The 14506-nt window shown below is 43.5% G+C and overlaps 1 protein-coding gene across 11 annotated transcripts in view; it reads right to left on the reverse strand.

Annotated features, from left to right (window-relative positions):
* The window catches only part of TTLL5 (tubulin tyrosine ligase like 5), a 151484-nt gene that overhangs the window by 35877 nt on the left and 101101 nt on the right, over positions 1-14506 (reverse strand). For 8 of the 11 annotated variants that reach the window (XM_039351677.1, XM_039351674.1, XM_039351672.1 and 5 more), the window contains one exon: positions 11859-12057. The exons of 2 other annotated variants lie outside the window; for them this stretch is intronic. In XM_039351677.1, coding sequence (XP_039207611.1) covers positions 11859-12057 — 199 coding nt within the window. Of the gene's footprint in view, positions 1-11858; positions 12058-14506 lie in introns of those variants that run through there. One more of the 11 variants, XR_005557724.1, reaches the window with a different exon arrangement.

Genomic DNA, 14506 nt, shown 5'->3' on the forward strand with positions numbered 1-14506 from the left:
TCAGTCTCGAAAAGTAATGTAGGGTTTGACAGGAGGTGACAATCAAAAAATACTAGAAGCTTCGTATCGTGTGTCACTTTTAATTGCCAAATGTAGTGCAGTGGAAACCATTGGCGAAATTTTAATCAAGCCTGCAGCCAAGATAACGGCAGAAGTAATGATAGGAGATAGAGCGAAACAAACTTTTGACCGCGTTCCTCTCTCAAATAATACAGTTCATTGACGAATCATTGATATGTCTAATAATGTAAAACAGATCTTATTATCTGATATTTCTCAAAGTCGTTATTATGCATTGCAAGTCGATGAGTCCACCGACATTGTGAATTTTGCAAATCTTATGGCGTTTGTTAGATACGAAAAAAATCAAGAAATTCATGACGACTTTTTATTTTGCCAGCCTTTATTAGGTCACACAACAGGAGAAGATATCTTTAATGTTATGAATACATTTATGCAAGAGAACAAAATTGATTGGAATAGATGTGTTGGAATAAGCACAGATGGAGCAAAAAATATGGTCGGAATTAATAAAGGACTCATTGCAAGAATTCAAAATGTTGCTCCAAATGTCATATCCACACATTGTTGCATACACAGAGAGGCTTTGGCAACACGTAAGATGCCCGCTGATCTACAGAAAGTTCTGGATGAAAGCGTGAAAATCATTAACTACATTAAAAGCCGCCCTTTGAATGCATGACTTTTTTTCGCAAATATGTGAAGAAATGGGAAGTAGTCATACCCAGCTGCTTTTTCATACCGATGTTCGTTGGCTATCTCGGGGAAAAATTCTAAACCGATTGTTCGAACTTAGACATGAACTTCAATGCTTTCTTAATGATAGATTTGAGTTGAGAAATTGTTTACATGACTGGAAATGGCTTTGTAAACTAGCATACTTAGCAGATATATTCTCTGTTTTAAATTGCCTCAACTTACCGTTACAAGGCAAAGAAATTTCATTGTTTCACGTTCAAAATAAAGTGAACGCTACCATCGCAAAACTAAATTTATGGCAAAAGAGAGTTGGTAATGGAGAAGTAGACTCGTTTCCCTCTCTTCATGAGTTTATAACAAGTTCGGCTACTAAAATTGAGGCTGATACTTTGAAATGCATAATACAACATTTGGAGAGTTTGCAAGTTGGCTTGAAAAACTATTTCCCTGATTTAAACGAAAATATTGAATGGATAAGATATCCGTTCAACATTAACACAACATCCATGCCAGAAGGTTTGTCGCATGCGGAAGAAGAGCAATTGTTGGAGTTAGCTTCGGACGGATTCTTGAGAAATAAACATAAGGAGTGTACTTTAACATCATTCTGGTTACAAATGCAACATGTGTATCCGGTTTTAACAGAAAAACTCCTGAAATACATCTTGCCTTTTCCAACTTCATATTTATGCGAAGTTGCTTTTTCTGCATTTGTAGACATTAAGTCGAAAAAAAGGAACAGACTATTGGATGTGGAACCGCATCTCAGATTAAAATTAACAACCAGGGAACCAAATTATGATGATCTGTCATCTCAACATAAACAATTTCATCCTTCTCATTGAATCAAATAAATGTTCTTTATAATATAACTTTCCTTTATTTTGTGTATGTACAAAAAAAATAAAAAATAAATATATTTTGATTTTTATTAAAGCATATGTTTTTTATGAGGGGTACTCAGCGTTATGAAAATTATAGAAGGGGTACACATATGTCAAAAGTTTGGGAAACACTGCTGTATACAATACCAGAATAATCAAGAATATTAACTATTTTAAAACAGTTGTTATTAACAATTAAATCATGACCGTACTCTTTTATTCTGATAGCTTGGAACCCTCTCTTTTAATTGAAATAGACAATAATGAGAAACAAATCATGTGGGAGGGGATGGTCCCACTTGTCTTGAAGGAGATGGCTGCTTGCCCCCTCTTTCAGAGAACACTGCTAGACCCGGTGGATCTGGACAATTTTCAGGTTGCCAATGATACCCAGTTTATATCTGCATGTTGGACTAACCAAACAATTCTGCCAAGGTCCATTCACCATGCCTGGGGGCTGTGAAGGCCTTGATGGGGAGGAGCAGGCTTCAGAAAATCCAGGCAAGACTAAGTACTTGTGAGTTTTAAGCCCCACTCCCACTTTAGGAGATTCCACCTTTAAGCGCACTTGGGGATGCACTTCCCCAATCAGAATTAGTGTACACTTTGGCAGACTTCCTGGACCCATGGTTCCTACTCTTCCTGGACGCATGACGGGGTTTTTTTTCCCTACAGGTTCAACTTCTGCACCAACTGTACATTTTTCTGCACCAGCAGGCTCTGTTCATGGTGACTCATGTCTTAAGTCACCTCCCAATTCTACATGAGAACATTTGTTTTATACTTAATATTTAAGTGGTATTTCAAGAAGAAATCGTATGTTTAAAATGAGGAAGGTCCGTAAGCATAACTATTCAGATAAGCACCACGCTTAATTTCCTAAGAAGACTTGTCATAGAATATTTTTCTAATAGGAACAAGAGTACCTTATTATTCAAATGACCAATTAATTCACTGTAAAATAATACTTCATTTTAGTGTGTATGTGTGTGTTGTTTTAATTATACACATCTAAATTAGCATCTATTATTTTCAAATGCAAAACTGTTCCTGAATTGAAAATCCATGCTAATTAATAGCAGGCAAGAAAAAATAGCATGAAAGTTTTAATAGGAGTTGCTTACAAACTGTTCTGTAAGCATTTACTCACATAGGAATTGCCATTATTATAGTCCAAGGAACTGAGATCAATACACAGCTAGGCAGCCTAAGGTACCAGAGCATAGGAGGAGCAAGAGAAGACTCAAATTCTGTCCTTGTTCAAAAATATTATGAATAAGACTGTTAAATCTATTCTAGTTCATTTAATACGTGAAGTATTAATACCACTTTACAATGCCTTGGTAAGGCCACACTTGGAATACTGCATCCAGTTTTGGTCACCACGATGTAAAAAAGATGTTGAGATTCTAGACAGAGTACAGAGAAGAGCAACAAAGATGATTAGGGGACTGGTAGCTAAAACATATAAGGAACGGTTGCTGAATTTGGGTATGTCTAGTTTAACAAAGAGAAGGACGAGGGGGGACATGATAGCTGTGTTCCAATATCTCAGGGGCTGCCACAAAGAAGAGGGAGTCAAGCTATCCTCCAAAGCGCCTGAAGGCAGGACAAGAAGCAACGGGTGGAAACTAACCAAAGAGAGAAGCAACCTAGAACTAAGGAGAAACTTCCTGACAGTTAGAATAATTAGCCAGTGGAACAACCTACCTCCAGAAGCGGTGAATGCTTCAACCCTGGAAGTTTTTAAGAAGAAACTAGACAGCCATTTGTCCGAAATGGTATAGGGTTTCCTGCCTGAGCAGGGGGTTGGACTAGATAACCTCCAAGGTCCCTTCCAACTTTATCATCATCATCATCATCATTATTATTATTAAGTGCAGAGATAACACACCGAAACCAAAATACGTATTGTCAAGACAATTTTTTTTGTTATTGTAACATTTGGCTCTGAAAGACTGAAGAAAGAAAAAAAAATGATGTTTTTGAATTGAAATGCTAACAAAAACTGTGGAGGGAACCTTAGAACTCAAGAACAAATCGCTCAATGCTAGAGGAAGAAAAACCAGGCAACTCATTAGAAGCCCTAATGATGACGCTATAGCTGAAATAGTTTGGACACATCATGTTTGATAAGGCAAGAGTCACTGAAGACTACCCTGATCTTGGAAAAATGGAAGGAAATTGAAAAAGGCTGATAGAAGATGAGATGGCTAGAGTTTACTACTTATGGCACAAACATGAGCTTTTAAGAACTCAAGAGAAGCAGTGGTTGACAAACAATCCTGTCAAAATTTATTTATTGAATTAAAAAATTTCTATAGCTGCCCATCTTAGAACCAACTCTGGGCATATCCTAATCAAAAGTTAAAGCAGCATAAAAACCATTGAACTATAAAAACATAAAAACCATCCAACTATAAAAATAAATACAATAAAAACAAAAACCTGGCACCAAATCAATCTTTTGATGTGCAGTCTTATCCAGCCCTTGAGGGAGCAGGGAGAAAGCTTTAAGGAAGGCTAGGAGTATAGAGGCCTGCTGAACTTCAGGGGATTAGTGTTCGATAGGGTATAGGGTTGCCACAGAAAAGGCATGCTTCCTAGCTCCCATCAATGGCAACCAGGAGTGTACCAACCCTATCTGATCTGGTAGGGCAGAAGTCTTTAGGGAAAGGAGATCCCAGAGATAACCTGGACCCTGTGCAGCAGATGAAGAAGACCTGGTATTGACTGAATGAATGGGAAAACTTACACAAATTAGTTAGGTAGACATTTTTTTTTATTCCCTAAGGATAATAGGAAATATAACAGTAAACTTGCTGATTGTTGAGGGCAGGAATATCTGGTTGTTATGTCCTGGGCTGGCAGGCACAGGCTGCAGTGATTGGCCCAGGCAGACCATGTGTATGTCCGGGACAAGAAAGGCTGCTTCCAGCCTTTGCAATGATTGGCCAGCAAGGTATTATGCAGAGGGTCTATAAAAGGGGGCCACACCATTTTAAAACCTGTTCTATTGGTATTGCAATAAAGGAGACTGTTAGAACTCGTTGCTTCATCTCAATGCCTCTTTTCCTGAAACAGAACATTGGCGACGAAGGTGGGATGCTTACAAGGCAAAAAGATAAAGAAGCCAAGCTGACTCACCACATGGGGGCTTGTAGCTCGGCGAAGTGTGGCTCCTGGAGATTGACTTAGCCTGCCAGCACTGAGACGCTGGAGGTGAGCTCAGAAAAGGGGGGCCCCTTCTCAATCCTTGCAGCAAGAGGCGTGGATGAAGTTCCTGGGCTGAAACGATGGCAAAGATAGACTGGCTTTCAGAATTTGACACAGCTCACCCAGAACGCTGGAGCTCATACATGGCCCGGATGGAGAACTACCTCCGGGTGAATCAAATTCATGAAGGTGATCTCAAAATTGCCATGCTGCTGTGTGTGCGTGGGCAAGAGACCTTCGAGATTGCGGAGAATCTGGTCACCCCAGCACCACTGGAATCAATCACCTACACAGAATTGAAGAGGATGCTTCGAGAGCATTTTGAACCTAAGCTCTCAGTCACTGCCTGGCGACACGTGTTCGAGCAGAGGGTCCAGAGGCCTGGTGAGTCTGCAGCAGAGTTTGTTGCGGCCTTGCGACAAGCAGCTAGGCCCTGCGAATTCAAAGAGTTGGAGGAGAGACTGAGGGATCGGCTGGTCTGTGGCCTGCGAAGCCAGGAGTTGCAGCAGAAGCTCTTCACGAAGGAAGGCCTCACATTCCAAGATGCCCTGAGGAAAGTTTCAGCTGAAGAAGCAGTAGGCGGAGCTGTGAAGGCCTTGCGGCTCTCCAAGCCCCCTCAAGTTCCAGCCACTGTCCATCAAGAGATTGCTCACAAAGAATCCAAACAGGATCCAGAATTGGAAGTGGACCAGCTGCATCAGACTCCAGGGAGAAGACCTCACAGAGGGAAGGCCCAGCCAGCATCATCCCCTCGGTGCATCGGGTGTGGAGGCCGCCATTGCCGCGCAGACTGCCGTTTTCGCTCCGCCATCTACAGGGCCTGTGGGAGGCAAGGCCACATTGCCTCTGTCTGTTTGGGTTGCCAGAAGGAACGTTACCCAGAAGAATTGCCTCAGAAAAGTACCAGAGTCCCCAGCCAGAACAGGGTGGGCTTCTGCGCATCACGTAGGAGCGTTTTTAGAACGGGGGTCCACAGGCAACTTAGGAAGAAGCTTCACATTGATATGAAGTTGCAAGGGGTCCCCTTGTCTATGGAGCTGGACACTGGTGCTCTATCGATCATCTCCCTAGACACCTTTAACTAGGTCTGCAGCTGAAGCGGCCTACGGGTGAAACTCAGGCCATCAAATCTCATCCTCACAGATTTCCAAAATTCCAGAGTCAACGTGAGGGGGGAGGCCACACTCAAGGTACACTGTAGGAATTTTGAGGGGCTACTGGATGTAGTTGTGGTTGGGGGAAACCGTACGAGTCTCATTGGACTCAAACGGTTTGAGGCCCTGGGAATTCAGGTGACTGGAATACACAGCGTGTAAACAACAGGCCTGGCTGGGGTCTGCAAGGAGTTTTCAGATGTGTTTAGTCCAGAACTTGGCTCCTACAAAGCCCCTCTTATTTCTCTGAAGCTAGACCCAGCCATAGCCCCCATTAGAATCAAGCCACGCAGGGTGCCCTTTGCCTTAAAGGATAAAATAGATGCAGAGCTGGATAAACTGATTCAGCAGGGTATCTTAGAGCCTGTGGAAGTAGTCCATGGAAAACGCCCATAGTTACGCCACTGAAGGCCAATGGTGAAGTCTGAATCTGTGCGGACTACAAGTGGATGCTTAACAAAGCGCTGCAGCAGCATCCATATCCAGTACCAGTGGTCAGTCACATTCTAGCCTCCCTCAAGGGGGGCCAGATCTTTGCTAAGCTTGATTTGGCTCAGGCCTATCAACAATTGCCAGTTGATGAGGAAACGGCTAAGGCCCAAACTATAGTGTCTCACAGGGGGCATTCAAGGTAAAAAGATTGCAATTTGGAGTAAACGTGGTCCCTGGCATCTTCCAGAGTGTAATGGAGCGAATGCTCCGAAATATCCCTGGCGTTTGCCCGTACTTTGACAATGTCCTCATCGCTGGGGACTCAGCTGACAATTTAGCCAAAAGGCTGAGAGCTGTTTTGTTACGTTTCTGCCAAGCGGGGCTGAAGCTTAAGCAAGACAAGTGCAAGATCGGGGTTACCTCCATGGAGTTTCTAGGATTCCGCATTGATGCTCAGGGTATTCACCCTGCTGAATCCAAGCTGCAAACAATTCAGCAGGCCCCAAGTCCCAAATCCAAGGGCAAACTTCAGGCCTTTCTAGGACCGCTAAATTTTTACCACTCATTCCTTCCTCAGAAGGCTGCAGTGGCTGAGCCGTTACACCGGCTCTTGGACAAACAGTCCCTGGCAGTGGACACAAGCACATGAAAAGAGCTTCAAAAAGGTCAAGGCCTTGCTCTCTTCAAATGCGGTCCTCGCGCACTTCAATGAGAACTTGCCAGTGTGCATCACCTGTGATGCGTCCCCTTATGAAATTGGGGCTGTGTTAAGTCACTTGAAGGCTGATGGAACGCAAGTCCCAATAGCATACTACTCTAGAACCCTATCATCAGCTGAATGCAATTATGCACAGATAGATAGGGAAGCCTTAGCCATAGTGGCTGGCATAAAGAAGTTCCATGACTTTGTATGTGGCTGCCACTTCACTGTCTTTACAGACCATAAGCCACTGCTGGGGTTGTTCACAATGAACAAACAAACTCCACACATAATATCCCCACGAATGCTGAGGTGGTCTATCTTCCTGTCTGCATATGACCATACACTTGTTCACAAGCCAGGCAAAGAAATGGGTCATGCAGATGGTCTCAGCAGGTTGCCATTACAGCAGATAGAGGCAGATCCAGCACCTGCCAATCGCATCCTGTCTATTCAGGACTTGCCTGAATCTCCCCTCAGTGCTAGGGACGTGGCTCCAGAAACAGCCACCAATCACACGCTAACATGCGTGCTGACTTGGGCGTTGTCTGGATGGCCTGACACATGTCCAGGCTCAGAATTCCAGAGCTTCTGGCAGAGGAAGCACGAGATTTCCACCTTCAAGGGGTGTGTCCTATGGGATAGCCAGGTAGTAATCCCAACCTCATTGAGGACTAGAGTCCTGCAGTCTCTGCATGAGGGACATCCGGGAATAGTCTGGATGAAGGCGTTAGCGCGCAACCATCTTTGGTGGCCTGGGCTCGACAAAGATGTCGAGGCCCAGGTCCACGGGTACACTGTTTGTCAACAGTTAAGGCCGGAGATGCCCCAGGCCCCAGTTCATAGGTGGGAGGAGACTCATACGCCATGGTCGAGGGTCCATATCGACTACGCTGGGCCCTTTCACGGGCAATTCTTCTTAATTCTCGTGGACAGCCATTCCAAGTGGCTAGAGATCATGCCTGTCTCCTCTCCTACCACTGCTAGGACCATCCAGGTGCTGAGAAGGATCTTCGCTGCACATGGACTTCCAGATGTCCTTGTCTCCGACAATGGGTCCCAATTCACGTCGTTTGAGTTCAAGTCATTCCTCCAGGCCAACATGATCCAGCATGCCAAATCTGCACCGTTCCATCCAGCTTCCAACGGCCAGGCTGAATGAATGGTGTGCACAACCAAGGATGCCTTAAAGAGGATCACTCACAGGACCTGGCATCACAGGTTAGTGGACTTTCTTCTTTGCCACCGCACCACACCTTGCACAGCTACTGGAAAGAGCCCAGCTGATCTCTGCTGGGGTCGCCACCTCATCATGAAACTGGACAGATTGCACCCAGACTGGGTGGCTTCACAGGTGTCACAGCCGCGGGCACCTAGGAGACTACAAGTGGGAGATCCGGTCTGGGCAAGGCACTATGGACCAGGACATCTCTGGGTCACAGCAGTGGTATGCAAGGTCTCTGGGCCACTGTCATATGAAGTGGCCTTGGAAGATGGTCGTGTGATCCGACGTCACATTTACCAACTGCGCTGGAGGCTTCCCAGCAACTCTTCCGCTCCTAGCTCTGCTCTCGGGGGGGGGGGGAGGACCACAATTACGATTGTGGACCAGGGTCTCTCCAACATCCCCAGGCTTCAGCTATTGCTCCAAACAGAGTCCGCAGAAAGGGGGTTTGCCATGGAGGCAGCTCCGGCGTCTGGCACTCAGGCCACCCCAGCTGCTGGTCTAGGGCTCAATGGACAGTGCTCCCAACAGGAGTCCATTGGGGACTTGGGGAATTCCACCCCACCACTGGACTTGGGGAAATCCACCCCCCCCAAGGAACCCTGGCTTGGATTTAGCAGATCCAGCCAGTCAGCAGCTGGGTGGGTCCCCTGGGTCATTGGGGCAACAAAGTCCTGGTCTGCCTAGCTTGGCAGGTAAGCTGGCAGGCCAGGCACACACACTGGCCACGAGAAGATCAGGGTGGGCCAGAGGTCCTCCCAAATACTAAGACTATGTACAATCCTTGTCAGTTCATGGGCAGCCCTGGTAGTCTGGGTTAAGTAATGCAGCTCAAGGGGAGTGGGGAGCATGGCGACAGCAAGACTGTAGTGTTGTGTATATATAGATGCAATGTAAGCAACGTAATGGAGTGTTGGAGTATTTAAAATAATAAGTGCGCCTTATTATTTTAGGCAAGGGGGAGGGTGTTATGTCCTGGGCCGGCAGGCACAGGCTGCAGCGATTGGCCCGGGCAGATCATGTGGATGCCCGGGACAAGAAAGGCTGCTTCCAGCCTTTGCAATGATTGGCCAGCAAGGTATTGTGCAGGGGAGGGCTATAAAAGGGGGCCGCACCATTTTAAAACCTGTTCTGTTGGTGTTGCAATAAAGGAGACTGTTGCAACTCGTTGCTTCGTCTCAATACCTCTTTTCCTGAAACAGAACACTGGTTATAATCCTGTTGTTGTTTTTTTACATTTAAATCATTTCAATCTTTGATTACTCCAGGCAAAGAGAGAGCATCTGCATTAAAACCCCTTTTCTTTAATAATGGAAACTTCAGTATTTCCTGAGCCTGAGATGTGGCAATGATCTTTATAAGTCTGCCACAGAACGTCTGTGCTCAGAGGGACTGGAAGAGGGAGTGGAGGAGTTGCAAACAGAAGCTTAACAAAGGATCACTTGAAGAGAAACTCCTGAGTAATGGCTTTGCCCCAAGCCAAGAACAACATCATCTCCATGTCAGCAATTAAAAGAGCCAGGCATCATGGCCCCCTTCACACAAGTTAACTTACAAGGTTAGCCAAGCAGAGTCCCCTTGCACAGACATTAAAAACATGCCTAGTATTTCTTCTTCACTAAAAGTTAGAAAGAGCTGAAAATGAAGGGAGAAGCTATATGAGCAGACCTCCTAGCCATTGTCAATCTATTGGAGGTTTCTTTTCTTTTTTTTCCCCTTAGCAGTTTTCTGTCCAAAATGTTTTAGGAAACCACAACAGGAGTTAATTTTTGGCTTTCCTCTGTACCTAATGCTCACAGTTTGGGGTAAAGGATTTTTGAAAACATAAAGCTAAGAAAGTATGCTAGAAAAACCATACATTTGCACAATAGATTCAAGTATGATATCATAAAGAACAAAGCAATTATTGTGCCATATTTGCTACATGGAAATAAATTGTGCGGTGCTGGGCTTTAGGTAAAGTTACTATTTATTACAGCAGGGCTAATTAATATGAAGGGTAATGTTCATTATTCTAGGTACAATGAAAAAACATGCTAGTAAAATACTTAGTATATTTAGTAATATATTTTCCAAGCTTTTAAGTTATTAAAACTAAACTAATAAATGAAAGCAATTAGACAGACTGCAAATATATTGGGGAAGAAAACCTATTTTTATAATAGTGATTAAGGTGTTGGATTAGGAATCAAGAGATCCAGGATCCAGTCTTCCTTTAACAAAGAAGCTCACTAGATGACTTTGGACTAGTCATGCGCTGTCAGCCCAGCCTACCACACAGGTTGCTCATATAGGGAAAAATAGGAAGAGTAAATACTCTCTTAAGCTTCTGAATGAAATGTAGGATATAAATTCTAAGAAATATAAACCAAAGAAAAAATTTTTTTTGGCACTATAGGATACAAAATCCAATGCATCGATCAGTACAAAAATCTACAGAAACCTTAGTTTTGTTATTTTAACTTCCAAAACTGATCTGATTAGAAATAGAACATTAACCGGTAATTTAAATTTCTGTACCTACTGCCTTCTGTTACTTCTTGACTTCTTGCGCAACCTAGATACTGTTAAGCTTGCTTTCTCTCTTTCCCCACTCTTTGTTTATATGCTGATATAAGAATATAAGAACCTTTCAATTTGTAAGAATTTGTGGTTGCAAAATTACTATGCAAATCAAAATACAGGTAATCCTTGCTTAACGACCACTCATTCAGTGACCATTTGAAGCTACAATGATGTTGTAAAAGGAGACTTACAATTGGTCCACAAAGTTCCAGCCATCACAGCACCCCTGCAGTCATGGCATTGCCATCTGGATACTTGGCACTTGATGGTTGCTGAATCACAGTCAGATGACCATTATTTGGTCACCTGATGGTGCAGGTCCAACGCCAGAGATCCAATCCTCACTAGCTCAAGACTGACTCAGCTTTCCATCCTTCCAAGGTCAGTAAAATGAGGACCCATATCATTAGGGGCAATATGTTGACATTGTAAACTGCTCAGAGAGTGCTATAAAGCACTATGGAGTGATATATAAATCTTAATGCTATTGCTACTGCCATTTGTGACCTTCCCTACCAGCTTTCTATAAGCAAAATTAATGGGGACACTAGCAGGGAAGGTCACAAGTCGCTCCGGTAAGTCGCTTGCGCCCCTCTCCCACCCTAACCCCACCATACTCATGACACGCCTTGCAACCCATTACACACTCTCCCCTATTCAACAACAGTTCTCCCAGCTCTGCTTTGCTTGCACTGCCTGCCATACTTTCTCTGCCTTCTGGCAAGTTGCAAACCACATGGGATTAGCTTAACAACCCCCGATCCTCACTTTACCACTGCATTGCTTAGTGATGGAAGTTCCAGTCCGAAGTACCATGGTTACTAACCAAACTTCCATGATTTGTAAAAAAAATAAATAAATCCCAGATTTTAATTTTTACCATATTTGGCTCAACTCCGTATGGGATTTTTTTTTGCCTATGTATTTTCCCAATAATATGTAGCCTCATGCATCTTAGTCACCTGATGCCGTGCTCGGCTGTGGTCCAAAAGTTGCCGTGACTGAAGCTTCTGTTGTTGGAGCTGCTGCAAGGCAAAATGGAGCTGATAGCTGCCGAGGCTTGGCGGGGTCTTGGGATGCACTGGTTGGCTTCCTATCAACTTACTATGTATGCTGTTCTCTGTATCCCCTTCCCAGGCAAAACTGTCAGACTGTAGCGTCCTGCAATGAAAACAGTTTCACTTAAATGTTTACAGTGACAGTATAATGTCTGAATACAAAGAAACAGTATGCCCAATTATCTTTTTTTCTTGCTGACCTGAAAGTTACAAAAATGTTGCCAGACCTACAACAAAAAAGAATACAGCCTTCACCATATGCTGCTAATCAAAGAAAAAATATATTATATGGGGTATACCATGAAACCTCTTAGGTAAGGAGATTTTTGTGCTTAGCATGCATTCCTGTTCTTTAGGGACATAGGAAATAACTCATTACTTTGGAAATACAACCTCTCTTTGAATCAGGAGGCAGAGTCTACCGCAGCTTTGTTTGTAGTTTAGCTTTGTTTATTAGGGATCATTAACAAGGAAGTTTAATTTTTGAATTGTATAATTTCTTGTTAGCAACTGAATATCTAGTAGGATTTGACAGTGTATCAAATTTTGATATACACCCCAAACCTGCCCCTCAATACCTGGAAAAAGTTCAGAATAAGTGTCAATGGAGATTCTCAATCATCCAGGTCATGGTTGTCCCAAAGGTGCTTTTCCAAAAGGCAACTGGAATTTCTTGGTTTTTCCTTTAAAAATGTTTCACTTTTCATCCATGATTACTTGTTATGAATAAGTAATAACATTAGCTACCACAATTTACATGATGGAAGAACATATACTAAAAATGTACTGTATTCCAGGAGGTTTCAAGAACAAGATGAGATTATCCAACAAATGCCTGTTGGATAATCTCAAAATAGATTTGCAGGTACAGAAACTGTTCTGATTCCTGGATTGTAAATTTACTCAGCCATGCTTTAATATTCCATATTCCTGCCAGATGGTCTACCCTGATTCCTGTTTGTCTTCTGTGGCTTAGAATATACAGGCCTATTATTGTAGAAATCATTATATTATCCCTGACCTTGTAATATAGTTTTGCTGAAGAAGTATTTCTGCAGACAAATACACATTGATTCTTCTAAAATGTCTGAAATAGGCATTTTTATAATTCAAACCAATTGATGCTTCGTTTGCTTGTTTTAGCTATTCCATGTGCCCAAAGTAATCATCTTGAACATGCCTGACCAATAGTTTGGATCATCTCAAGGATAACCTAGAGCAGCGGTTCTCAACCTGTGGGTTGCGACCCCATTTGGGGTCGAACGACCATTTCACGGGGGTGGCCAAACAATGCAGTCCACCATTTTTTCCCCTTTTCCTTAGCTGTGCTACTCCCTTTTATTCTATTGGCTTTTGAAAGCCAATAGAATAGACTCTCTTGAATAGAGTCTAATTCTATTGGCTTTCAAAAGCCAATAGGAATTGTCCAGGCTGTCTCTGCCCTGCTGAGCCCGCCAAAAGTCCCATTCTGCAAACGGTGCTGCAAGTTGTCTGCAGCGAAGGCGAGCTGTCTGGAAGTTTCCACCCCTCCCTGCTGAGCAACTACTAAAAATGTAAGTAAAAGAGGGCCAGGGGTGGGAGGTGGGAGGCCGGCGGGCGCAGGGAGGGTTGCTGGCGCACGTGGGGCCCGGCGGGTGCCTTACCTCCCTTGGGCTGGGCCAGCTGGTGGCCCAGCCGGTGGTCAGCCTGTGCCATCTCTGCCGCTTGCCAGCTACGCCTCAGCTGGCGCAGGGGGCGGCACCACGCATGCGCAGCGCTCCCGGGCAGGGAAAGTCCTCAACTTATGACCGGTTGGGTAGTCCTCGACTTACGACCGGTTGGGGTCACGGCATTAAAAAGGTTGAGAACCACTGTTCTATTGGCTTTCGAAAGCCAATATAATAGACTCTCTTGAATAGAGTCTAATTCTATTGGCTTTCAAAAGCCAAAGAATCTGTTCCACAGTTGAAAAAGACATGGAATATGACAGTGCTTCATGTAAAATACCCTAAAGAGCCATTTTTTGTTTGGAAATTATTGGGGTTTTTCCCCAAAAAACTGCATATGAAAAACCCATAAATATTCTCCTAAATCAAATGGGGTTGTACACCATCTTGGTTCTTGATCATGGCTCTAGAATAAATCAAGAGGTTGTCCAGGCATAGAAAAAAAAGAGTTTATCCTCAAGCATTGAATGTGATCAGAATTTTGATGAACATCCCAAAGCTCAACATGAGCCCAAAAGAAAAATCTATGTGAATCAGCTAAACTCTGTAGAAAGAAGAGGTAAATGAACGAGCAAAGGATGCTAGCTGGTCTTGTAATTTTAATAGCCGATGTTTTGGACTGGAAGTGCTTCTTCCTGAAAATCTTTTTTATAAACCTATTTAAAAGTATCCAGTTTTGCACAAATCTAAAGCACCCATGTTTCCTGCACAAAATTGAACTTATAACCCGAAGTTCCCCAAAGCGTAAAAGTTGAACAAGTTGGAATAAGTTGTTATATCAAGTTATATATCCGTGTTTTTTTAAGTAACAGTATTCTGCCAGCTATGACACTGGCATTAGTTTGG

This window comes from Crotalus tigris, unplaced genomic scaffold, assembly GCF_016545835.1.
Source record: "Crotalus tigris isolate CLP2741 ecotype Arizona unplaced genomic scaffold, ASM1654583v1 scf7180000018371.15429387391:27106975, whole genome shotgun sequence".
NCBI lineage: Eukaryota > Metazoa > Chordata > Lepidosauria > Squamata > Viperidae > Crotalus > Crotalus tigris.